The sequence below is a fragment of the Pseudomicrostroma glucosiphilum genome, assembly GCF_003144135.1.
Source record: "Pseudomicrostroma glucosiphilum strain MCA 4718 unplaced genomic scaffold BCV69scaffold_13, whole genome shotgun sequence".
Taxonomy (NCBI): Eukaryota; Fungi; Basidiomycota; class Exobasidiomycetes; order Microstromatales; family Microstromataceae; genus Microstroma; species Microstroma glucosiphilum.
Genome location: NW_020289925.1, coordinates 104,101 through 126,140, shown reverse-complemented (window position 1 = coordinate 126,140; position 22,040 = coordinate 104,101). Strand labels below are relative to the sequence as shown.

At 57.0% G+C, this 22,040-nt stretch overlaps 9 protein-coding genes across 9 annotated transcripts; 5 read left to right on the top strand and 4 right to left on the bottom strand.

Annotated features, from left to right (window-relative positions):
- On the top strand, positions 1-999 carry BCV69DRAFT_284534 (hypothetical protein). Its single transcript, XM_025493074.1, has 2 exons — positions 1-423; positions 578-999. Exons 1-2 carry the CDS (start codon positions 97-99, stop codon positions 956-958), a joined length of 708 nt encoding a protein of 235 aa, XP_025346074.1. The 5' UTR covers positions 1-96; the 3' UTR covers positions 959-999.
- Positions 1,000-1,631: 632 nt separating this feature from the next.
- Positions 1,632-2,536, top strand: BCV69DRAFT_234582 (putative RPL29-60S large subunit ribosomal protein; the record flags this gene model as incomplete). The annotated part of the gene is made up of 3 exons (XM_025489887.1): positions 1,632-1,661; positions 2,111-2,182; positions 2,462-2,536. Coding segments are annotated over 3 exons (177 nt in total), but the record flags the coding sequence as incomplete, so codon positions are not given.
- A 313-nt stretch (positions 2,537-2,849) lies between these two features.
- Positions 2,850-4,790, bottom strand: BCV69DRAFT_284531 (hypothetical protein). Its single transcript, XM_025493073.1, has one exon. It carries the CDS (start codon positions 4,617-4,619, stop codon positions 2,925-2,927), a length of 1,695 nt encoding a protein of 564 aa, XP_025346072.1. The 5' UTR covers positions 4,620-4,790; the 3' UTR covers positions 2,850-2,924.
- Positions 4,791-4,909: 119 nt separating this feature from the next.
- BCV69DRAFT_53078 (hypothetical protein) lies at positions 4,910-6,346 on the top strand. Its single transcript, XM_025495353.1, has 2 exons — positions 4,910-5,454; positions 5,532-6,346. Exons 1-2 carry the CDS (start codon positions 5,065-5,067, stop codon positions 6,288-6,290), a joined length of 1,149 nt encoding a protein of 382 aa, XP_025346071.1. The 5' UTR covers positions 4,910-5,064; the 3' UTR covers positions 6,291-6,346.
- On the bottom strand, positions 6,108-8,921 carry BCV69DRAFT_294920 (DUF654-domain-containing protein). The gene is made up of 2 exons (XM_025493890.1): positions 8,624-8,921; positions 6,108-8,537 (listed from the first exon to the last, which is right to left on the bottom strand). The coding sequence occupies exons 1-2, from the start codon at positions 8,825-8,827 to the stop codon at positions 6,402-6,404; spliced, it is 2,340 nt and encodes a 779-aa protein (XP_025346070.1). The 5' UTR covers positions 8,828-8,921; the 3' UTR covers positions 6,108-6,401.
- Positions 8,922-9,092: 171 nt separating this feature from the next.
- BCV69DRAFT_284529 (hypothetical protein) lies at positions 9,093-13,668 on the top strand. Its single transcript, XM_025493072.1, has one exon. It carries the CDS (start codon positions 9,115-9,117, stop codon positions 13,399-13,401), a length of 4,287 nt encoding a protein of 1,428 aa, XP_025346069.1. The 5' UTR covers positions 9,093-9,114; the 3' UTR covers positions 13,402-13,668.
- A 453-nt stretch (positions 13,669-14,121) lies between these two features.
- On the bottom strand, positions 14,122-16,724 carry BCV69DRAFT_53065 (hypothetical protein). Its single transcript, XM_025495352.1, has 3 exons — positions 15,905-16,724; positions 14,306-15,434; positions 14,122-14,238 (listed from the first exon to the last, which is right to left on the bottom strand). Exons 1-3 carry the CDS (start codon positions 16,549-16,551, stop codon positions 14,218-14,220), a joined length of 1,797 nt encoding a protein of 598 aa, XP_025346068.1. The 5' UTR covers positions 16,552-16,724; the 3' UTR covers positions 14,122-14,217.
- A 496-nt stretch (positions 16,725-17,220) lies between these two features.
- BCV69DRAFT_284527 (biotin synthase) lies at positions 17,221-18,800 on the bottom strand. The gene has a single exon (XM_025493071.1). It carries the CDS (start codon positions 18,679-18,681, stop codon positions 17,386-17,388), a length of 1,296 nt encoding a protein of 431 aa, XP_025346067.1. The 5' UTR covers positions 18,682-18,800; the 3' UTR covers positions 17,221-17,385.
- A 108-nt stretch (positions 18,801-18,908) lies between these two features.
- BCV69DRAFT_284526 (hypothetical protein) lies at positions 18,909-21,698 on the top strand. The gene has a single exon (XM_025493070.1). The coding sequence runs from the start codon at positions 19,300-19,302 to the stop codon at positions 21,526-21,528; it is 2,229 nt and encodes a 742-aa protein (XP_025346066.1). The 5' UTR covers positions 18,909-19,299; the 3' UTR covers positions 21,529-21,698.
- Positions 21,699-22,040: the final 342 nt, after the last annotated feature.

Below are 22,040 nucleotides of genomic sequence, written 5' to 3'. Positions count from 1 at the left end.
ACTGACTGCTCATTGTAAGACTTGATACGCACCACCCCATCCCTTGTCGCCATCGCAGCCACTATGAGACTGGTAGCATCATCCTCGTCGCTGCCAATGACCTCGATCGCAAGTCGCTTCACTTCGAGCTCAGCCAGCGCAGTCGCATCTACCTCGCGAGTGCAGCTTCGCAGCTTCCAGACCACCTCCTCGTCTGCCGAAGAGGGCCAACGATCCGCTCGACCTCCTAACGCCCAATTGGGAGAGATCGCAGACACCATTAGGAGGAATGTCTCTCCTGGAGGTAGCACTGGTGTTGGGTTCCAGCGGGCGGGTAGGGCTGTAGGAGCATCGGGAAACGTGTTCACGCCGGGGGCTGGATTGAAGCCAGAGCCCACGTTTGGTCAGAGGGAGAGGCCTGAGCCTAGGCCGGAACATGGACAGGTGAGTTGCGCTCCATACAGAAAGACATGAGAGCCGAACAATGTAGCGGTAGCTGCAGCGATCTTCTGGCCGTCGTGGATGTAGCTAGCTACGATTGTGCCCTGCTGCTGTGCAACACAAGCTGACTGAATCTGCTCTCATCTGGATCTCGCAGCACCTCGTCCCTCACTCTGTCTCCTACGAAGCCTTCAATCGCGAGCAGACTTACCGAGTCCCCCCACGTCTAGGTCCCCGCCGACGGATCGCCGAGACGCTCGACCAGATCCACAAGCTAGGTCTCAATCCCGGCAAACCCTCTCTCCACGACGACTCGTACAAGAATGGCGCTTTCCTCTCACCCTATGTTAGTGAAATGGGCAAGATCCTTTCGAGGAACAAGACGAACCTGACTTGGAAGAGTCAGAAGAGTGTGGGAAAGGCGATTAGGAGGGCTAGGAGCATGGGGATCATTCCGGTCTTGGCCAGGTCTAATGCTTGGAAGAGTGATGCTGGAAGTCTTTGGAATTATTCGGGAAGAGGTAGGGGAAATTCGTAGCGGGAGACGTGGGAGAGCCGCCTCATAGAGATTGAAGCGAGTGGGCCCGGTAGCCTCTGCATGGCTAGACAATTGCAATCTCATACGACATTCGACGCTCATCAGCCCTTGCGTGACTCTACTTGAATACCTTGTTAGACAGATCCATCGCGTCACTTGTTTGATCGATACGCATTCGCACAGATCGAATGTGACGAGCTATGCATCATGTGCCTGGGGCTTACCATAGCTGCCAACCCGGCAATGGTCCCCGCGAGAGATTGCCCAGAGCACCGTACTTCTACATCTGTCTGATCGCTGCTTATCCTGATCCCTAGGCGCTGTAACGAATACAACGTCCCACCTCTCCTCTGCGCACGTGTGATCACTCCCATTGCTCCAGGATGGAAGTCGATACGAGGAAGCAAGGCTGCAACTGCGGGTCTTGTGCGGAGTCTGAAGCTCCCTCGCGGGCAAAGGCCAAAAATTCCTTTGCCTTGGCTCTGCTTCGCCCCGCCCGTTCGTCCGCGGTGCGCGCTGTTGGGCCCAGCTGCAGAGCTCCTCCGCCTGACTGCCTGCCCGCCCGCCCGCTCGCCCCGCCCGCCTCTGCGAGAGGAGAGCTTCGAGACTTGGAGATCCTCTTTCGCTTTCACCTCTTACCTTTACCCATTCTACATATTCATACTCGTTCACAATGGCCAAGTCGAAGAACCACACGAACCACGTTAGTATCATCATCGTACAAAAGGAGCAAACAGGGAGGGCGACGCTGTCCCAAGAGGCTCGAATTGGGGGAGAGATTCGGGGCAAGGAAGAAAGGGATCAAAGGCAGGAAGAAGTGCTCGTTGGAGATTGGTACCATCTCGCAAAAGGGTTGGAGAGCATGCAGAAACCCTTTCTTGATGTTATGGGCGGCAGTCGAGGTCAGAGATTGACAGGATAGAGACAGAGGGAGCTCTGGCCCGAGGATAGCAAGGCATTTCAGTATGCCCCTCTAAGGGTATTGCTGTGCTGCATAGCTCTCCTCCCGTCGGACACACGTCAAACGCATATGATGTGCTGATCTGCTGTTCAGGCCTGTCGCCTTTCTGAAGAGCGACAGAGGTACATGCTCACACCGCTTTTGGCACAAGAGCTGACACCCCCTTCCACTCCAACTCCCCTTCTATACAGAACCAAAGCCGCAAGGCCCACCGAAACGGTATCAAAAAGCCGAAGACCAACAAGTACCCCAGCTTGAAGGGAGTGAGTATCTGCATCATGCGAGGCAACAACGTTGGAGATTGCGGTGGGGTTGGATCTTTCGAGGGATCGGGGCAAAGCGGGGGAGGGTGATCGGGTGAAGGGCTGCTAGTCGGATGGAGTTGCAGGGCAGATGTCGATTGAGCAGGTCGCTCAGAGAGACTCGAGCAGAACCTTAGACAGTGGTAGTCCGCCAACGACACCGTGGCGAGCCCCTCCATTTGGTGGTGCAGAGATGCTGACCTTACCTCTCACCACCCCTTCAACTTCCGCCCCTCCCAGGTCGACCCCAAGTTCGTCCGCAACCAGAGGTACGCCAAGCACGGAACCGAGAAGGCTCTCCGTGAGTCGAGGGCTGCTCTCAAGTCATCTGCCTAGAGCGTGCAGCGCTAGCGCTAGTGCCCCGAGTACGTCCTCCTTCTATATCTTCTTTGAGGAAGTAAGGAGAGGATGCCAGCGCTGTTTACAGGGTTGACTTGACCACTTGCGTGTCCCGCTTGTCATTTGTACCATCCCCTTCACCTTGTCCTTGTTCTTTCGTTTGAGCACCTTTGGCGAAATACAAGTGCAGAGTTCATCACGCGCGCGAGTACACTGGAGCCCTGCCCAGTAAGAGAAGACTGAGATGAACAGCAACATGATGGACGATCAGACCTGACTAGTGGAGAAGAGGGAGAGCAGTGAGCATGCTTGAAGTGCAATTGCATTGAGCAGCTCAAAGAGAGAAAGAAAGAAGGCTAAGATGCTACCGCCCCCAATCCTCTCCGTCCTCGTCTTCGTCTTCTCCTGCATCCTGCTCATCTTCTTCTTCTTCTTCAAAGGACTCATGAACAGCGTCCATCCCTCTGCCCCGTGCGTTACTCGTCCGCCGCTTATTGGAGACAGTCCCCTCTCCGCCCTTCTCATCGAAATCGTCGTCATCGTCGAGATCGAAGAGCTCATCACCATCATTATCACCACCACCGTCACCATGACCATCACCATCACCATCACCGAAGAGGTCGTCGTCCTCTTCATCTTGATCCTCAGGAGCATAGTACACCTCTGCTCCCTCCTCTCCTTGAACCTCACCACCTTCGCCTTCGCCTTCAACTTCACCTTCACTTTTACCTCCCACTTCATCTTCGTCTTGAATCTGACTCCAGTACTGCAGACTCTCGTCACCATCACCATTATCGTCGCCAGTGCCAGTGCCAGTGCCAAGTACCCAACGATTTCTCCCTCTTCCTGTCACCCTCCGCCCAAGTACCACTCTCTCTTCATCCCCCTGAATCTTTTCCCCTCCTGCAGACCCCCTCTCCATCCCGCCTTCCCATCCACCCAATCTCCTTCCCAATCCAGTACACATCTCCAATCCCCTCAACAAGTCCCTCTCCTCCTCCTTTGCCTTTTCAGAGAGGAAGTGGGCGCGTTGTAGCGAAGAGGACTCGGCGTGGGAGAGGAGGATAGTAGAAGTTGAGGGGCGTGTGGAAGGGTAAGAGGAGGAGAGGGAGTGTGGAGCGGAAGAGGGACTGGCGCCTTGTAGAGAGGCGATGTCCTCCGTTTGGTGTGGAGGGTACAGAGTGGTAGAAGAGGACGAACCGATTGGGAGTGCTTCCGAATGAGCATGAGAGCTCTCCCCAGGGTAAGGCGTGGCAGCTCTTCCCCTACCTCTGCCTCTGGTGTGTGTGCGTAGAGGGGAGCATCGAGGACTGTTACGATTGCCTGCCGCCGCCGCTGCTGCTGCTGCTGCTCCGCCTCTTGCTTCACTTCCATGTCCATGTCCGTCCCCATTGAGGAAGCCATCGTGGTACGGCCCTGATATACTCCTCCTCTGTGGTGCATCTGAGATCCTCACTGATCCCGCTCTGTTGACTTTGGAGCGGGTGAGTATGCCCATTCGAGGGGGCGAGTCGCGGGCCTGCGCTTGCCCGAGGGCCTGACTTTGACTGAAGCGCCGTACAGAGCTGCGGGTGAAGTCGTGCTTCTCCTCTGGCGAGGAAGAGGCAGAAGCAGAGGACGAAGTTTGCCAGTAGGGCTGTACCGTCTGACCTTGACCAGGCGAAGGTGGAGGTGCATCATTGAACAATCTCCTCTTGATATCTACTGCGAGCTCGTGACCAACATGAGGATGGAGAGAGACTCCATCCATCTCGCTCTGCAAGTCAAGCATTGCATCTGTAGCTCTCTGCCCTTCGCTGCTGGCTGCACCGAGCTGTTCGTCACCTGTACCTCTACTCAGGCTTCCCCCCGGAGCGGACACCCTGCGTGCCGAGCTATAAGGAGGCTTGCTGGTGGCATAACGCGAGTGGGCGGATGCACGGAGATTACTCGAAGCAGGAGGGGGACGTCGTCGTGGAATGAAGAGGGAGGATGTGTCGAGGGTCGATGTGCTTGTGGAAGGCGGCGATGAGGAGTAGAAAGCGAAGGAAGCGGCGGTAGTGGGTGGTGCGGTGGACATAGAAGGAGAGGCTGTTCCTGCCTGCTGATCTGGTCGGTGCAGCATGAGCGTGGACGTGGGGGTGGGTATGAGTGGCTGGGTACCACTCTACTGCGGATGATGATGACTCTTCTGTATGCTTGCGTGTGAATACCGAGGTACGTAGGTGGTGTGTGCTTGTGCTTGTGTGAGTGTGTGAGCAGGGGAGAGCAGTGCAGCCCCGCTTCGCCCCGCAACTCGATCCGACACTGTCTGAATTCCCCGGGGCTGCGCTTGGGCCAACGGACATTTCCACGGCCAATAGCGCGGGGCGTCATCTTCTTCCAATAAAGATACCAAAAGGTGGGGAAGCAAGATTGGACATCTTCCATACCAAGATACGCTGATTGTAGTCTCCTTCTGGATAGTCGTTCGAGACCTCAAGGGCCAACAGCAGACTTGCCTTACCAGTGCAGTCTCACCGAGGATGAACAACCCACAACATCGCTCCGTCCTGGCCCCTTCAGCCACGACCATACCCTCTTCCAAGATCCCACCCACAAGAGGAAACACCTCCATCTGTCCCGCCACCCATTCCACATATGACTACTACTCCTCTTCTCTCCTCAGAGAACTCAACCACGGCAGCGACGGCGATGCCACCAGCGCCAGCACCAGCACCAATTTCGCTCCCTTGTCGAAAGAGACGGTCGGACTTATATGGCTCGATAGCGGTGGACCTCCTGCCGCTAAAAAATTGGGCGAGGTGCTGCGAGAGTACCCGCAGATCAAATGGGTACAACTGGGTCTTGCTGGAGTCAATGCCTTTGAACAGCTCATCAAGAGCAGAACGGACATTGTTTGGACTAGCGCAAAGGTCAGTAGAAACTGAGTCTAACCCGACGCTCCTTCACAGCTGATAATACTCCTTTATCTCCCACACAACCCCCACAGGGCTCCTTCGCCCAGCCAGTAGCCGAGCACGCCCTATCTCTCCTTCTCTCCCTCCTACGCAACATCCCCACCCGAGTCAGAGCCAGCAGTTGGGGTTCTCCATCCGGCCTCTCCCTCTTCTCCCGTCACGTCACCATCCTCGGTGCAGGTGGGATTACCCTCGCCCTCTTAGCCCTCCTTGCGCCATTCGAAGTGGATATCACCATTCTGAGGCGAAAGGCAGAGTCTTTAGAAGAGGAAGTGCTCCCAGCCTACTACAGGAGCTCAGCAGCGGGAGCGGGTAGATTGAGCGTACGCTCCTTCAAGGAGCTCCACTCCGTTCTCCCCTCGAGCGACGCACTCGTACTAGCTGCAGCCCTCACTCCTGAAACACACAGCATCATCGGCTCTCTCGAACTGTCCCTCTTACCAAAACATGCCGTATTGGTGAATGTCGCCCGTGGTGAACACGTACAAACTCCTGCTCTCGTCGATGCACTTCAAACGGGAGTCATTTCAGGAGCAGGACTAGATGTGACTTCTCCCGAACCACTACCGGAAGATCATCCCCTCTGGTCTTTACAACGTCACAATGATGCAGACTTTGAGGAAGAGTTGCAACCTGATAAGAGGGGAAACTTGATCATTACACCGCATACAGCGGATACGCCTGCAATGGTAAGGCCGTTGCTGGTGCAGCGCTTTGTGGCAAATGTGAGGGCGCTGAGAGGTGGAGAGGGGAGGTTTGAGGGAGTGGTTGATCCGGTGTGGGCATATTAAGAGGTGTAGAAGGGAGCAGGGGAGAGGGGAGGGAAGGGCAGCGCATACTTGCAGAAAGAGCCCGAGGCTCATGAGGTGTGAGTGTGTGTCTACAATGGATGCCATTCATCTCTACTCCGAATCCGAATCCAACATCTCCTCCTGGTCCTCGTCCTCGCCCTCGCCCTCCTCATCGAAGCGACCCGGCATCCCACCCGCACCCATCTGTCCCTCTTCCAGCGGCATATCCCGCAACAGTTGCTGCATCAACGCCCTCGCCTCCGCTTCCTGTTCCTCACCTACAGCACCAGCTGCACCTGGGGCCTCACCACCACCACCGCCGCCGCCAAAGAAGGGCAGTCGTCCTTGGAATTGTCCAAGCAGCTCCTGCAACCGCTCTAGCATACCCGCATTCACTCCCGCCGCCGCCCCTGCTCCACCTCCCGTCGCCGCGCTGCTACCTCTGAGAGGTCCGGTGCGTCGTATGAGAGGAGCAAAGTACTCGTCGTCAATCCGCGTCGAGCCTGCTCCTCGTGGAGGCAGTGGATCAAAAGCGTCTAAGTTGCTCGTCTCACGAGTGATGGAGTGGGGAATAAGCGATGTGAGTGACTGACGTAGTGCGTCGGGCATGTCTGCCACGAGGATGTGTCGGTAGAGACTGGACGTCGTCGCTTCGTCTCCTGCGGCGCTAGGGAGGGAGCTCTTCTTCCATTGTGATCCCGATCCCGCTCCGCTGGAACACTCGGTCCAGACGGACTCTACGGATGTGCGTAGCCAAGACTTGAGCTCCGGGTCCTTCCAGAGCGAGTCGTTGCGCGCGCTGTAGATTTGCGAGACAATCTCTCTCAGAGCATCCTCTTCGTCTCCTTGCGAAGATGCGGCTTGAACGCAGGGGTGCGACTCCATGCCTCTTGGTAGGTCCAGCCCAACTTTGGCGTAGAGAGCGGGGAGGAGATAGGGATGCCGCACGATGGCCTTCTTGAGCAGGGGGATACTGCTCTCGCCGGATTTGTCGCCCTTCTCCCTCTCCAATGCCCGCACACCCAGCGCCTCTGCAAAGTCCAAACCTCCAGCCCAACTCAGATCCCGTGTCTTCCTCAGCCGAGGAAGGAAGTCCTCTACAAGCCAGCGATGTTGCTTGCTCTTAATGGCGAGGAAGTCCACCCATAGCAGACAGGCGTGAGGATCGTGCTCGTCGAGGGAGAAGAGGAATTTGGACCACTCTAGAGCGGTACGCCAGGTGCCTCTCCGACCGAGAAAGGCAATCATGCGGTGAGCTGCGAGGTACAAACCTCTATTCTCGACCTTCTTGAAGTCTACAGGCAGAGGGCCGGCAGGATTGGTTAGTGAGGAGATGAAGGTGGGCGAGGCGGTCCGCTCGTAGACGAAGAGGATGCGTGCGTTCCAATCGGATGCCTGACCCAAGTCTCCTTGATGCTTGCTGATGTCTGACATTGACGAGAGGACATGCACGTGCCAAGAGTATGGTCTGAGCAAAGCGTAGATGGCTTCAGGGTTGTGTGTAGCAACGGCTTGTTGAAACTCGTACTGAGCAGCCCTGTAGGCTTTGGAATGCTCCCACGTGGCGACCTTTGCACCCGTACTTGCATCTTCCTCAATTTCCCCCACCATGCCCGTGAAGGTCCGATTCACCGGCGGCCAGGTGTCCTTGGCTTGCACCAGGACGCTGCGTAGCTTCAGGTTGGGATTGCGAGCCAGCATCCGAGCCCGCGCTCCTCCGCTAGCCCCGCTACCGCCTGCTCCTCCATTCTCGGCTTCGTAGGCCTTAATAGCCGCTGAGCCGAATTGTCTCCTCAGCTCCACATCCGGATCGAGATGGTTCTGCTGCAGGGAGAGACAGGCTCGAAGCGAGCTTGCTGAGGAGGCGCCAGCAGCTGCTTGAACAGTCTTGGCTATACCGCCCCCTGCAACGACGTGAGGCTGGGAGGCTAAGATCGAATCAAAGTCGTCAAGGGACATGTCCGATAGACCTTTGGAAGCCTGGGCTCCGCCTCCTCCTTTTCCACCCTTCTTCTTGCTAGTCTTGACTGCAGGTGTTGGAGCAGGGGATACGGCGCCACTCCCGGCCTGTTCCCCGTCCCCGTCTTCCACGCCGGCAGCCGCTGTAGCGGCAGGAGTCTTCTTCTTCTTCTTTTTGTTCTTCTTCTTGGGCTTGGCTGTTGTTGCTGCCGTCGCTGTTGATGCGTCTTCTAGGCCGTCGTCTGCGTCCTCGTCACTCTCGGCTCCTTCATCTTCGTCTCCGCCGAGCTATGGGGCGTACGTATAGGTGGAGGAGGTCAGCCAAAAGCCCACCTCAGCTTTTACAGGCGAGGAGACTGTCACCGTGAACTTACCGCGGCAAAGACGCTTTGAGCCGGCTGCGTCGATTGTGCTGGCGCTGCAATAGACTCGTCCTGATTCACTCCTTCTCGTGGCTCTTCTGCGTCACCAGCTGTGGAGGAGGTTGCGTTGGGTGCAGCGTCGGATATGGCAAGGTCTTGGAGCTCTTGCAATTCCTGCTGCTCCCTTTGTTGGCGCTTGTTGAGCCGCTTGGACATGCTGGTATGGTGGGCAGGAGATGATCAAGGGTAGAGAAGGGAAGGTAGAAGCTTGCTAGCCTACCGCCTCGAGGAAGCTCTGTCTGCCCTTGAGCTTGCCTTTGTGCAAAATCTGACCAAGTGTGGAGTGAGTGGCTGCTTCCTTCCGACGATTGGCGCCCGCGTGGCACAGACAGGCGCAGAGGGACGCTCGCGGGAAGCAGAGCGGAACAGCCATCTTCTTCCTCACCATCAATCACCACCAACACCACCAACACTCATCTCCTAGACACGCCCACCCGCCCACCATGGACTACGGCGATGATGGCAGTGGCGAGCGCATCCTGTCCATCCCCACCGAGCAGGGTGATGTCCCCATCGACTTGGCAGACCTACCCATCGACGCAGAGGGCATCGCCGACATCGTAGGACTCCTCGCCGCCGACGCACAGCCAGCTCACTACTGGGCCACACTCGCCTACGAGTACCTCGCAATCAAGCACGAGGATGTTGCACTCGAGTTCCTCACACGAGGCAGTCACATCCTCCGCTCTGCTCCTCTCAGGCGAGCTCAAGGCACTGCACTCCTCGACGCAATGACAGCTGCCGTGTACGCCAACCGTGCTCGATCTTCGCCAAAGCAGCTCATCCCCGACGCCCGGTACCAGCCTCTGCAGGGCAGAGGTATCCATCCCAAGCAAGCTCACTATGGTCAGGCTACTCAATTCACGAACTCTTCAGCTGCGTCAGATCCCAAGGCTGTCCACTCTCAGCTCTCCAGAGCCATCGACATGGCACTCAAAGGAGCAACCCCGGACGCCCAGCGCATCTTCAATGACATTGCAGAGCGACAGCCTCGCAATTCGCTCGCACTTCTGGGCAAGGCTTGCTGTCTTTTGCGAAAGAGGGACTTCCAGCGAGCTCTACTCATCTACCAGCAAGTTCTTTCCCTCGTGCTACCTTACGAGGCAAAGGGAGATTTCACCCGTCCCGACCCTCGCATTGGTATCGGACTCTGTCTTGCCGGTATGGGCAGAACCATCGACGCTAGGCGTGCATGGACTCGCTCTGCCGAGTTGTATCCCAACAATGCAGCTCCGAGACTGCTCCTGGGTCTCTCGTCCTTCAATGCTGCCAAGCAAGCGGCTGCTCTGCCTCTTGGTCTCTTTGGTGTGGGCCAGACCACCACGGAGGAGATGGCGCGAGAGGCTGCACAGGAAGACGGCCTGACCAGCATGCAGATGGCCTGGAAGCTCAACAATCGGAGCGCAATGGCAGCCGTCGCAATGGCCGAGCATTTCACCAAGCGAGCATATATTGCTGCTCAAGAGGGCAACACTGCCAAGGCAGACGCGCAATTCCAACAAGCCCTCAAGCTGGGTGAGCATGCCATCCAGTATGCTGACGCACGTAGCGATCTTCTAGCCGCGTGGACAGGAATTGCTCGCACTGCTCACGTCGCGGTGCTCGCTGCTCGCAACCGTTCCATCACCCTTGACGAGGTGGAGATGCGCTCAGTGGCTATGCGACACTGGACTCGAGTGACGGAAGATCTGGCACGAGCGCCCGCGCCTGGTAGCGTTCCGGGCACTGTAGGACCGCTACAGGCTCTTGCCTCTCTGAGCCTTGCTCAGCTCCTTTTGAGCCAAAGCGAAGTCGTGGCAGCTATGCACGCACTCGAAGGTCTTCAACTCGCCAATCTGCCATACTTGCCTCTCCATCTACTTGAGCCGGCCCTCCTGGAGGGCAGCCTACGAGCCACATCCCATCCTGGAGCAAGCAAGGAAGAAGCTCAGAGGGATCGACAGAAAGCTCGCATCCTGCTCGAAAGGGCAATGACTCTTGTCGAAGCTGCGACTTCCATTGTCGAAGGGGGGCTCACAACTACTACTTCCACCGGCCTGGCAGCCCTGACCAAGAATTCACTACTCACGGAAGCTGCTGGCCAATCCGCTCTGATCAAAGCCGGCGCCGTCGGTCAGGATGCTCTCGCCAATGTCGAGCTCGCTCAGATCTTGCAAAATGGTTCTTCGGCTGCTGACCTCCCGAGGGCAGCCAGACGCTACACAACCGCTCTGAACATTCTCGTCAAGCAAAGAGAGAGTGGGGACGTCACTAATTCCGTCCTGGAGATCCGGCTTCGGGCGAACTTGGGTGCAGTTCTGGGTGTGAGAGCCTTGGAAAGCGCCGTTGGAGCAGGCTATGGTGGTGCGATGCGCGAAAGCATCGACAAAGGAAATGCTATCACCCACCCTCTTGTCGAACGGGCTCTCGAGCATCTACGAGCTTCTCTGGACCTGATGAAGACTTCGTCCGGCGCAGCCAGCGGCGACGACCAGTTGGAGTTCGAGAAGACCACTGTGATGTTCAATGCGGCTCGTCTGCAAGAGTCTTCCTCCCACACGAGCGCCCTGGAAGATGCTCGCCAGGCCTACGAGACAATTCTGCAGATCCACCCAGAGTACATTGACGCTCGTGTGCGCCTGGCGATCATGATCGCCTCACTGCCTGCTTCTGCCAATGTCAAGGGCAAAGCGACTCAGATGGCCAATGCTTACTTCAAAGAAGCGCTCTCTTCGGATCCTGCCAACTTGGATACGAGAGCAGCATACGTCTGCTTCCTCGGAGGCGCGCTTGGCTCATCTCCCTACCCGGCTCAGTGGGCGATGATCAAGGATACTCTCGCCGAGCTCTTTCTGGGCGCCAATGATCCCAAGGCCGTCAGGACATTTGGAGGAGCGAGTGCTGCTCGCGCTGTTGCAGAGTCCACTTCCAGCGATCCGTTCATCATGTCCTGCATGGGCTCAGCGTACTACAATCTCGGTCGAGAGGCAAAGGACAAGAAGGAGCGCGATCGCTGCATGATTCGAGCTGCCGAATTCTTCAGTCAGGCTCTGGCTCATGACTCCAAGTGTGTCGTGGCAGCCCAGGGTCTAGGCATCATCCTCTGCGACGACGGGCTAGTTTCCGCCGCAAAGCCTGGCAGTGGCAGTGAGCTTATCGAAGCTGAGCGTGAGGCTAGGAGGGCTGCCGTGGGAGAAGCACTGGCCGTCTTTACCAAGCTGCGAGAGCTCCGCGATGACGGTAGCATTCACGTTTGTCTTGGGCACGCTCTCAGCAAGCGTGAAGAGTGGGAACGCGCAAGCAAGGCGTATGAGATTGCTTCAAAGCAGTACTACGATGACTCGAATCCTCACGTGCTGACATACCTGGCCTTTTCGGACTACCATCTCGGCCTGCAATTGAAGTCGTACTCGCACCTGCTCAAGAGTGTTGGTCGACTGCAGAGCGCTAGAGGTGTTTACCAGGCGCAAAGGAACGAGCTCGTTGGAGACGCAGAGGGAGCTGGCGCAAATGGTACCGCAGCTCCCATCGACTCGTCCAATCCTCGCATCCTGTCCCTCGAAGCCGAAATCAAATACAACCGCTACAATGAAGCTGTCATCAAGCAAAAGGCGCTTCAGATGATGCTCGAAGTACGCAAGGAGGAGCGTTCCCTCGAGGAGCTCAAGTCCGCCGCCGAAGGCATCAAAGAAGGTCTTACCATCTTTGCTGACCTTGTCCCCTCTGCCCGCGCTGGACAGCTTAACTTCATCACGGAAGACGTCATTGAGCAGCGTATCCAGTACGGCGAGTCGCTCGCTGAGCGTCAAGCCCCGCAGCACATCGAGGAGCAGCAGACCTTTGAGGCTGAAGTCGCGGCTAAGAGCGAAGCAGTCAAGGCTCTCCGCAACGAGAAGGCTCGGGCACGAGAAGAGGCAGAACGCGCTGCTGCTGAAGAGGAAGCACAGAGGTTGGAGATGGTCAAGGAGAGTAGACGTAAAGCGATGGAGGAGGCGAGAGAGTTCCAGTACCGTCTGCCTTCACCGGAGCCAGTCAAAAAGAAGCGCGGCGAAGGTGGTGGCGGTGGTGGTGCTGCTGGTGGAAAGAAGAGGAGGAAGAGGGCTGAATCGGGTGAGATTGAGACGGACGAGGAGGAGAGGAGACTCAACGAAGCCGTCGGCAGCGATGAGGACGATGCACCTCTCACCGATGACGATGATGACATCCCTGGTAAGGCTGGTCGTGGAGGGAGCGACGACGAGGAAGATGCAGCAGCAAAGGCACAACGTCGCGAAGAGAAGAAGTTGCAACGCAAGCGCAACAAGATGGAAGAGCTTAAAGCCGCTCGAAAGGAAAGTGCAAAACGTCGAAAGAAGGCTGAAAGTCTGGAAGACGGCACTGGTGGTGGTGGCAAGTCTGGCAAAAAGTCAAAGAGTTCCTCTTCCAAGGGCAACAGCAGTCAGAAGTCCAAGAAGAAAAAGATGAAGAAGAAACGTATCGTCTCCAGTGATGAAGAGGATGAAGATGACGATGAGGATGCTCGAGTTGCTCGGGGCGATGGGCAGATCACTTCCGATGACGATGATGATGATGATGGTGATGATGATGATCGTCGAGGTGGAGGTGCTGGAAATAGCGATGAGGAGGAGGAGGAGGAGGAAGAGCAGCCTCAGAGGAAGAAGCAGAGGAAGAGTAGCGCTGCTGGTGTAGGGAGGAAGAGGGCACCAAAAGTGGCGGATCTGGATTTGATTGATAGTGACGAGGAGATGTAAGAAAGAACAAAAGGCAAGGAGAGAAAAAAGGTTGAAGATAGTAATGCATTGCAGGACCTCACTTTCTACATGTGTATCTGTAAGCTTCTTCCAGCTGCTGGTCCAGTCTCCTGCTCTCTTCGTCAGGTCAAGACCAATTGCCATAGCAAAAGCAAACACAGCGTGCAATATTCTTCCTCTTCCTAATCGTCTATTGTATTTCTGTAACCCGATATGACGTGACAAAGTGGTAGCGTAATCGTATGGGTTTGTGCATGGTCAACCTGAAAGTGTGAGGGTAGCAGACACGGGAACACGACGCATTGCCGAAAACTACTGTAAGAGGGAAACCTCTTTTCCATCCGCCCACGCATCCGCCCAAGCAGCCTACCATTGCACCGCTCTCGCCACCACGTCCTGCATCCCTTGGTGTCGCACTATATGTTCATCTACCGCGAGACCCATTCATCGCTTGACCAGGAGGCACGCCCATCACAGAGTACCCACCACCGCCACCGCCGGCAGGGCCAAGGTGCGGAGGGGAGGAAGCACCGCCAACGCCAGCTGCGACTGGGCTGCCAGCGCCATGCTGAGGTGGGAGGTACCCCTGACCCGGTCCCCTTTGTAAATTTACATGCCCATTAATTGGACTAGACCCTGGTCCTTGATGCGGGTGTGCGAGAAGAGGAGGAGAGCCAGCTCCTGCTCCTGGGGCAGGTGGATAGCGTGGCTGCTGCGAGATTGGCATCCCTTGCCTTGCTTGGGGAGGTAGCTGCTGGTGCTGTTGCGCAGGAGGAGGTGACATGCCCATCGGCGTTCCCATTGCCATTCCGCCCATCATCGGAGGTCCTCCCACACCTGGCGGCGCTGGCCCCGTTCCGGGCGCAGAGATACCATACCCGTCTGGTACAAAGCCCCTGTGCACGTCGGCGATGGTAGCCAGCCGGTCTAGCATGCCCTTGCCGCTGTCTCTCGCCACACCTAGAGGTATGCCTCGCTTGCTCATTGCGTTAGAGAAGGCCAGCGACTCGCCCGAATCGTTCAGTCGGACCGTCTCGCTTGAGGTGAAGGTTGGGACAATAGTCGACACTTTGCCTGCCAGACGCACAGGGGCATCGGGACTGTATAGGGAAGGGTCCAGAGTACCCCAGTAGCCCACAGAGGTCTTGGCGCTCGACGCTGGAGCGTTGAAGACGGGATCGATTGCGGAAGACCGGCCAAGGGCGCGAAGTTGCTCCTGTGTAGGGAGAAGAGGTAGTGTAGAGCGAGGACGTAGAGCAATAAGCTCGCCGAGGCCCTTGTACAAATCTGCCGCTAGGTCCTGCTCCTCCCGCGAGGGCTCATCCTCTGGAAGCTGACCGATTGAGACTCTCGATCCTGTTGCCGCGGTGGCCTCAAGCCCCTTGCTTCTTGCGTATCCTTTGCGAAGGCGGTCCCACTGGCAATCCTGCAGCTCTGCCAGCAGAGCAGCGTTCGATTCGAGCCGCTTCTGCACTGCGGCATCTCGATCCAGCTGCTCTAGTCCAGCACGAATAAGCTCAGTATCAAGGGTAGAATCGAGCCCTTTCGGCAAAGACTGTGGTTTAGATGAGACGGGCGCCGGAGGTGGAGGCGGAATGATATTCTCCTCGTCCTCGTCCTCTTCGCCCTCTAAAATGCCTTCATCGTCCTCAGAGACGTTGTGCCATGCAGCCCGCGCTGCTCGTGCCCTTGGCGAAAGCTTATTTCTCCACACCAAGCTTGAGGCCGACCTGCTGAGCGAAGATGCCGAGGAGTCGTACGTAGGAGCGAACGAGGCGTGTGGTCCGTAGTACAAGTGCTGGACTCCTTTGAGCTTCGGCAATCTCTTCTCCCTGAGCTCTTCGATGCTATCTGTGGGAACTCGTAGAGACACGTCTCGGTGAACCCTCTCCCCAAGTGTTGGTGGCTTGATGCTGCCCGAAGGGGTGGAGCCTTCCGGCAGCGACTCGATCGCTACTAGGTCTGCGAGGCCAGTCTTGAGGTTCGCCACTTGTTGTGGTGTCAGCTCGACTGCTTTAGTGAAGTAATCGCCTGTCGCAAGGCGCATGTGCAGAGCGTAGCGCTTGTCTGTTGCTGCTCCTGCTTCGCTGAAGTCGCCTTGCAGAAGAGCTTCTAGATCCTCATCCAGAGCATCGCTCTCGCTCTTGATCTTGGCCACCTTTGTTGGGTGCGAATGCTTTGCGAGGTCGCCAGCTACAGATCCGATTAGAGTCCTATCTTGTGCCCTTGTCCTTGATGCGATCTCATCAACGAATCCGAGGAAAAGGCTCAAGCCTTTGAGCTTCTTCGCTGCCAGCCCCTCCTCGCTTCCGGCTGCTGCTGAGGCGTCGTTCCCCGCAAGAGCAGTAGCTAGCAAAGGCTCGCGGAGTGCCAGCGCAAAAGCCTGAGTGAAGGAGATACGATATCAGGTAGGTAAGTAGGAGGATACGGATATCTGCGCTCGCATATACTCACTCTCAGCTGGCGCAAAGATACCCGGCGCCCATCCAGCGCTTGCAACAATGTCGATGAAGGTAGGATCTTCTCCTTCGACTTTCCTTTCACTCCCGTGCTCTGCTTTGCAAAGTTGCTCTCCGGCGGCAGAGGCGCTTCCAGCAGCTCTGGCATGAGATGCTTTGCGACTGTCCGTAGCTTCTCTGAATCCGCGGCCTGAAGCCAGAGCTCTTGTTCCCGAGGGAGGATGTAGTCTTCCGAGGTCTTGAGTGGCTGAAATCCTGAACGTTGTGCGGCTGTCATTGTAGCGCTGGGGGAAGTTCGGGATCCAGATGACTCGCCCTCCTCCTCAGCTTCATCATCGCCTTGTCCTTCGGCTCCTTGAGAAGCCTTAGCATCCACTGCTGTTGCCGTCGTCGCTGCCGTACCCCTCGTCGGTCTCTTCAGCTTCACGACCTTGGCATTCTTCCGGGAAGGAGGTGTAGGTGAGGCGGCAGGAGCAGCAGCAGCAGCCTCGGTAGTCTCAGCAGCCGCTTGAAGATGATCTCCTTCTGTGGCAGCCTCCGGAGCCTCGGACTTGACTGGCGCCGTCTCGGCCTGGAAGCTACGTTTCCGCTTGCGTGGAGGCGAGTGTGTGGGACCGGCTGCTGGAGGTGAGATGGCAGGCTCTTCCGCCTCTACTTGCCTAGACCGCGTCGATCGGCGAGGTGCAGCCATCTCTGACGCTGGCTCAGACTAAAGTCGAGCCTATGCGATGATCGCTCTCGGCGTCGATGTTCGAGAGACCAATGTTAGGTCCCTGTCACGGACCTTTCTGCCTTGCGTTGCGATGTACAGGGCGCTTCGTATTGTTACAAGGAGATCTCGACGGCCTCTATGCGTCCTTTCCTTCCTTCCTGTCGGGAGTGCGTCGGCGGCTTCCTTCGCGCCGCGTCCGTCCGTCGTAGATTGATTGCACCCGAGAGTGAGGGGGCGTGAGGGCAGAGCACGGAACGCGCCTGGGTTGGGGGAAACGCTACAATGCAACGCCTTGAGACGAATTGGCGCTAAGGCTTCGGAAGAAGATGTGGAACTACAGAGGAGAGGATGGCTCAGCGAGATGGACGATGGGAATGGTGAAAGCAAAAAAGAACAAGGAAGCCGTGAGGGAGGAGGATGTTTCGACAGGGGGGGACGGACGGGGCAGCCTCGGGCGCTGGGCCGGGCGGACTTGGCACAGGAGCAGAGGGCAATCAAGGCATGCGAGAACGCGCAGGTCAATCTTCCGTTCCGTGCCTCCGCTCTGGCACAGAGTCGAGCTTGTGAACGGCAGGTGTCTCATGAAGCGATTCAGATGAGCTTCCTGGCATGGCAAACAAGTCACAGAGCATGGACGCTGTCTGGAGAGTGGAGTCACACGTCCAATTGCCCCGACACGCACATACAGACAGCGCTCTTGACTGAAGGAGGGATGAGGCCAGGACGGAAAGAGGGAATGAAATGGTTCTATCTGCTATCCGCGACAAGGTTACACAATGTTCGTGTGACAGCTGTAGAGAACGTGACCCTTGCTCAAGCCTGAGCTACTGCTGCTGTCAAATCACTGCTCTTGTCTTTCCCTGCACTGCCGGCTTCACCAGCTGCCCCATGCGCCTGCATTGTGTCCTCCTCGAATGATGCCATCGGCCTCAGTCCCCACCTCTCCAGCATGCCCTTGTCCTGGTCCCAGCTGCTCGTTGGAGTGGTCAACATCCTCTCACCAGTGAAGATGGCGTTGGCTCCAGCGAGAAAAGCCATGGCCTGCTCGCCCTCCGAGAAGATGTGCCTGCCTGCTGCAAGCCGGATGATCGATTTGCAGAGAACGATTCGAGCAGTTGCAACGGTCCTCAGCATCGTAGGGAAGCCGACGGGCTTGTTGTTCTCCATGGGCGTTCCCGGGATAGCCACGAGAGCGTTGACAGGGAATGACTCTGGGTGCTCAGGAAGGCGTGACATTTCCCAAATGAGCCCGACTCGGTCGTCTGCCTGTTCGCCCAGACCAAGGATACCGCCCGAGCAGACGGAGATGCCGGCATCTCGCACATTTCCAATGGTAGAGATGCGGTCATCGTACGACCTCGAAGTGACGACCTTGCCGTAGTACTCTCGGCTAGTATCCAGATTGTGGTTGTATGCGGTCAGACCGGCGTGCTTAAGCTGAATGGCCTGCTCTGGAGTGAGCATACCCAAGGTTGTGCAGACTTCCATGCCCATGCCACGGATCTCGGACACCATTGTGAGGATCCTGTCGAAGCCTCGCTTCCTACCACCCACCTCTCTCCAAGCAGCTCCCATGCAGAAACGAGTCGAGCCATTGGCTTTGGCTTTGCGGGCCTCGACGAGCACCTCTTCGACATCGCTCAGCTTCGAGGCAGTGGAGGGGGTGGTGTACTTGCTGGACTGAGAGCAGTAGCCACAGTCTTCGGAGCATCCTCCCTCTTTGATATTCATCAGTGTACAGAGCTGGATAGAGTTCTTTGGGTGGAGTGTGCGGTGGACAGTAGCGGATCTGAAGACGAGCTCGAGCAGTGGGGAGTTGTAGATCTCAGCAACTTCCTCCCGGGTCCAGTTGTGACGAGTGGTACCATCGGGGGAAGGAGCAGGAGCCACTGATCGTGCGCCTGGTGTATCGAGATCATTGGGGTCAAAGGCGAGGGCCCTCTTGCTAGACGATGAGGAAGAGATGCCTCGAACAGAACCGGAAGATGAGGCGGCGAGTGCTGGTGCGAGGAAACGGGCCGCTAGCACTGGGGTAGACCCCCGCATGAGGGGACCACTGAGGGCAGCACCACTTCTGCGACCGATGACTGTAGTGGAGAGTGAAGCCATGACGAGGATGACGGGAGGTGGTGAAGGGTCTGACAGTCGGAAGAAGTGGTGGACACGATAAGGATTGCAATCGACCTTCTAGATCCACCAGGCATGGTGGCCCAGGCGGCGGAGTTCTGATCGGCGGGGCGTCTGTGTGAGGGGAAGCAGGGAAGCAGCTGCCCCAAGACCCCGGGCTCGCCTGCACGCACACGCCCCAAGCGCGCGTCCCCCACTATCGGCACTCACAGTGGGACTCGCCTGAAAGGTCGTATCATAGGCCGGTCGCTCGAGACGAGGTATTCGATTGCTGTATAGCAATCTATATGGACGTTCAGGAGCGCTGTTCATGTGCAACAGACAGGCTCTGTCGGCTGAGAAGACGCGTGAGGTACGACGCACAAGTTCGATGGTCTCGAAGGAATTGGGCGGCAGCAGATGATCCTTCCTTGTGCCTGGCGCCTGCCTGCCGTGCCGCCGTGCTTGGCCAATGAAGGGCTGCACCTCAGATGAATCCAATGCATCCTCTGCTAGACTCTATCCTCCTATCATCAAACTATCTGACCCCTCCTTCCTGATTCTGTTTCGACCAGCTTCCTTCGGGCCTGCAGCCAAGGGGCTGGGCAGGCACCCCTCACCATGGTCCCTGTGACCCCTTCCTCTGTGTCCTCCTCTGCGTCCACTTCCAGGGATACATCTTTTCAGGCTGACTCACGTCCTGACGGATCCTCCTCCCACATACCTCGCGTCGCTCAAGACGACGACGTCCTCGCTCAGCAACGTCTAGATAAGTTCGTAGATCTCGTGTATGATCGCCTGAACGCTCGCACCAACTTCGTCCCAAGTCTAGCTGAGAGACTCAAAGCGATAGAGACCTGTTTGGGCATAGAGACTACTGATGACAGCTTTGACGGATCTAACGGTGCCAGTCGCAAGCAGCGTAACCACCTGACAGAGGTCAGAGACAAGTCTCGCCTCACAGGCGCACTTTTCAGTACCATCAGCAGCCTCACAGCTCGACTTGATGAAGCCGAGGCAGCGCTGGACGCAAGTGCCACTGCATACGCTTCGCATGAAGTACAACTAGACCGCCTCGGCCAAGCTGTATCCATCAACACCTTTCTTGCCCAACAGCTCGCCAGTAATCTAGCTTCGTCCAAGCTAGCGGACGTGGAGCCCACCACCACGATGCTTGCGCTTCAACAGGCACTGGGGGCACTACGAGCTCAGATTCAACGACATGAGACACGAAGCAAGAACAAAGAAGAGGAATGGTCTAAACAAAACGGCCAGTACGAGCTTCGCCTTGGTCAAGTTAAAAAGTCAAAATTTCACCTCACGCTGCAGCACGCCTCACCGAGGGAGCCGCTGCCCAGGAGTCCAGTCTTTTGGCCTGACGCACCGTTCAGAGAGAAGGATGTAGCCCCTCTGCAAGCTGATGAAGCTAATGTGGAGCCAAAAGCACCTGCGAACGAGCTCAAGACGCTGCCCGACATAGTCCTGGACAGCACTGCCGTGGATCCTCCCTCGTCACAGCCTTCGTCGTCTGATCTCAGCGATCCTAGTAGCATATATACACCCCCTCTCAAGAATGCCAGCTTGATAGGCGACGGGTCATCGCACAACGACGTCAATGCCGAGCCCACACTGGTACATGAGCAGCCCTCACAGGTCCCATCCACCCCGCTTACCACCGAAGCAAGCGAAGGTATGCGTACTGTCGCCACTTCCGAAGTCGGTTCTGCAAAGGACGACTCAGCTATCACACTTGCAGGTGATGATGCCTGCCAGTCGAAAGCACCTTGTGCACTTGCTTCAGATCGGGAGGGACTTCATCGCGTAGAGAGCGCAGGACGATCAAACAACTCTGAAGGTCTCGCGGCCACGTACATGTGCCCATCGCCCGTTCCCGTCCCTAGTCAGCCGACCAAGCCTCAGCGAAAGGTGTCCTTCGAGCTGAGGACAGCTGCAGACGAGCGCCAGATTGCTGGTCCTTCAGACTCTACGAGGAAGATTGTCGGCGTTCTCAAGAATGGGGCTAAGCTGCAAGTCAGACCATCTGCAAGCGCTTCTTCCACCTCTCCATCCTGGCTCTTGTCCAGCAGACCTAGTCAACTCCTGTCCCACTCTGGAGCTCACGAAGCTCAGCCAGCCAGCGTACCTGGGTCGACGAATAACGGACAGAGGAAAATCAAGGTGCTGCCGCCCAAGCTACCCTCTGCGTCTGGATCAGGACAAGAGGCCAAGTCCAACAAGGTGCCTGTACACCCCGTACGCGGAAATACAGCACACACTGGCGCCAGTACTGGTGCGCCGGGACCCACCCTGAAGAGCGTCTCAGAAGCTGCCGCCTCGAACGCGTCTGTGAAGGAACAGCTGAACAAACAGACTGCTGCAACCGATGCAAGCAACCAAGACCCTTTTGCGAGCAAGAAACGTCGCCATGAGGAGGAGAGTACGCGCAAAGAAGCGCGACAAAAGCAAGGCACTGGCGCTTCCTGCTCTTCAGCTACGGCAGGACCTGCGAAACGGTCGTCGTCTTCTCAGAAGAGGCTACGCAGGAGGCGAAGAGCGGAAGTACTACGAGAGATGACGGCCACGCCACTCCAACCTTCAGACGATGGAGCCCGCAGAGAAGGGCCTGATGCTGATACATGGTGGGAGCTGCCTCTGTCGCAAAGCTCTCCATCTTCTCAGAGCTCACGACAGGCCTCCGGGACGAGCGCGCAAGGGTCAGCAGCCACAGCAAAGAGCAAGGAAACAGGCATCACACAGGAGCAAGTTGGGAGTAATTCTAGCCAGGGCCACCGTAGCAGTGATTATGACCTGTGGGGGAGCGCCGCGGGCTCATCTCCATGTCCCCAGTGAAGTGGGCACGCTTGGGCTGGGTTTGGTCGCCTCGACTTGCTGCCAACGGTTGGGGGACAGACGCAGGGACCGAGCACGGGCTTGTATACGGCCCATCATGGTGATACTGCGCACAGACTGTCGAGCGGTGCAGCGGTGTCAAGACTGTGACTGAGTGAACTTCCAGGGACAGGACAAATAGAAGGACCTGTCACTGTGAGTCGACTGCCCTCTGTGTGATGTCCGTGCAGCCGTCATAGGTACACCACTTGGCCGGTTGAGCCTCTGCTGTGTGGCTGTTGCCGAAGGAAGAGGAGCGAGTGTTGCTCGATCAGTAGTGACACCTGCAAGGGGGTTTGTTAGTCGCGCTAGTGTGGCAAAACGCGTTTTGCGGGCCTTTTTTGTTGTCTGTTGAGGAGAAAATCCGGCAGTCAGGGGCTATTTGCTAGCTTCTTTTCTTGCTTGCTTGCTTGCTTGGGTTGCATGTGTGCATCTCAGCTGTCACACGCAAGTTGCATTCTGAAGGCACATGA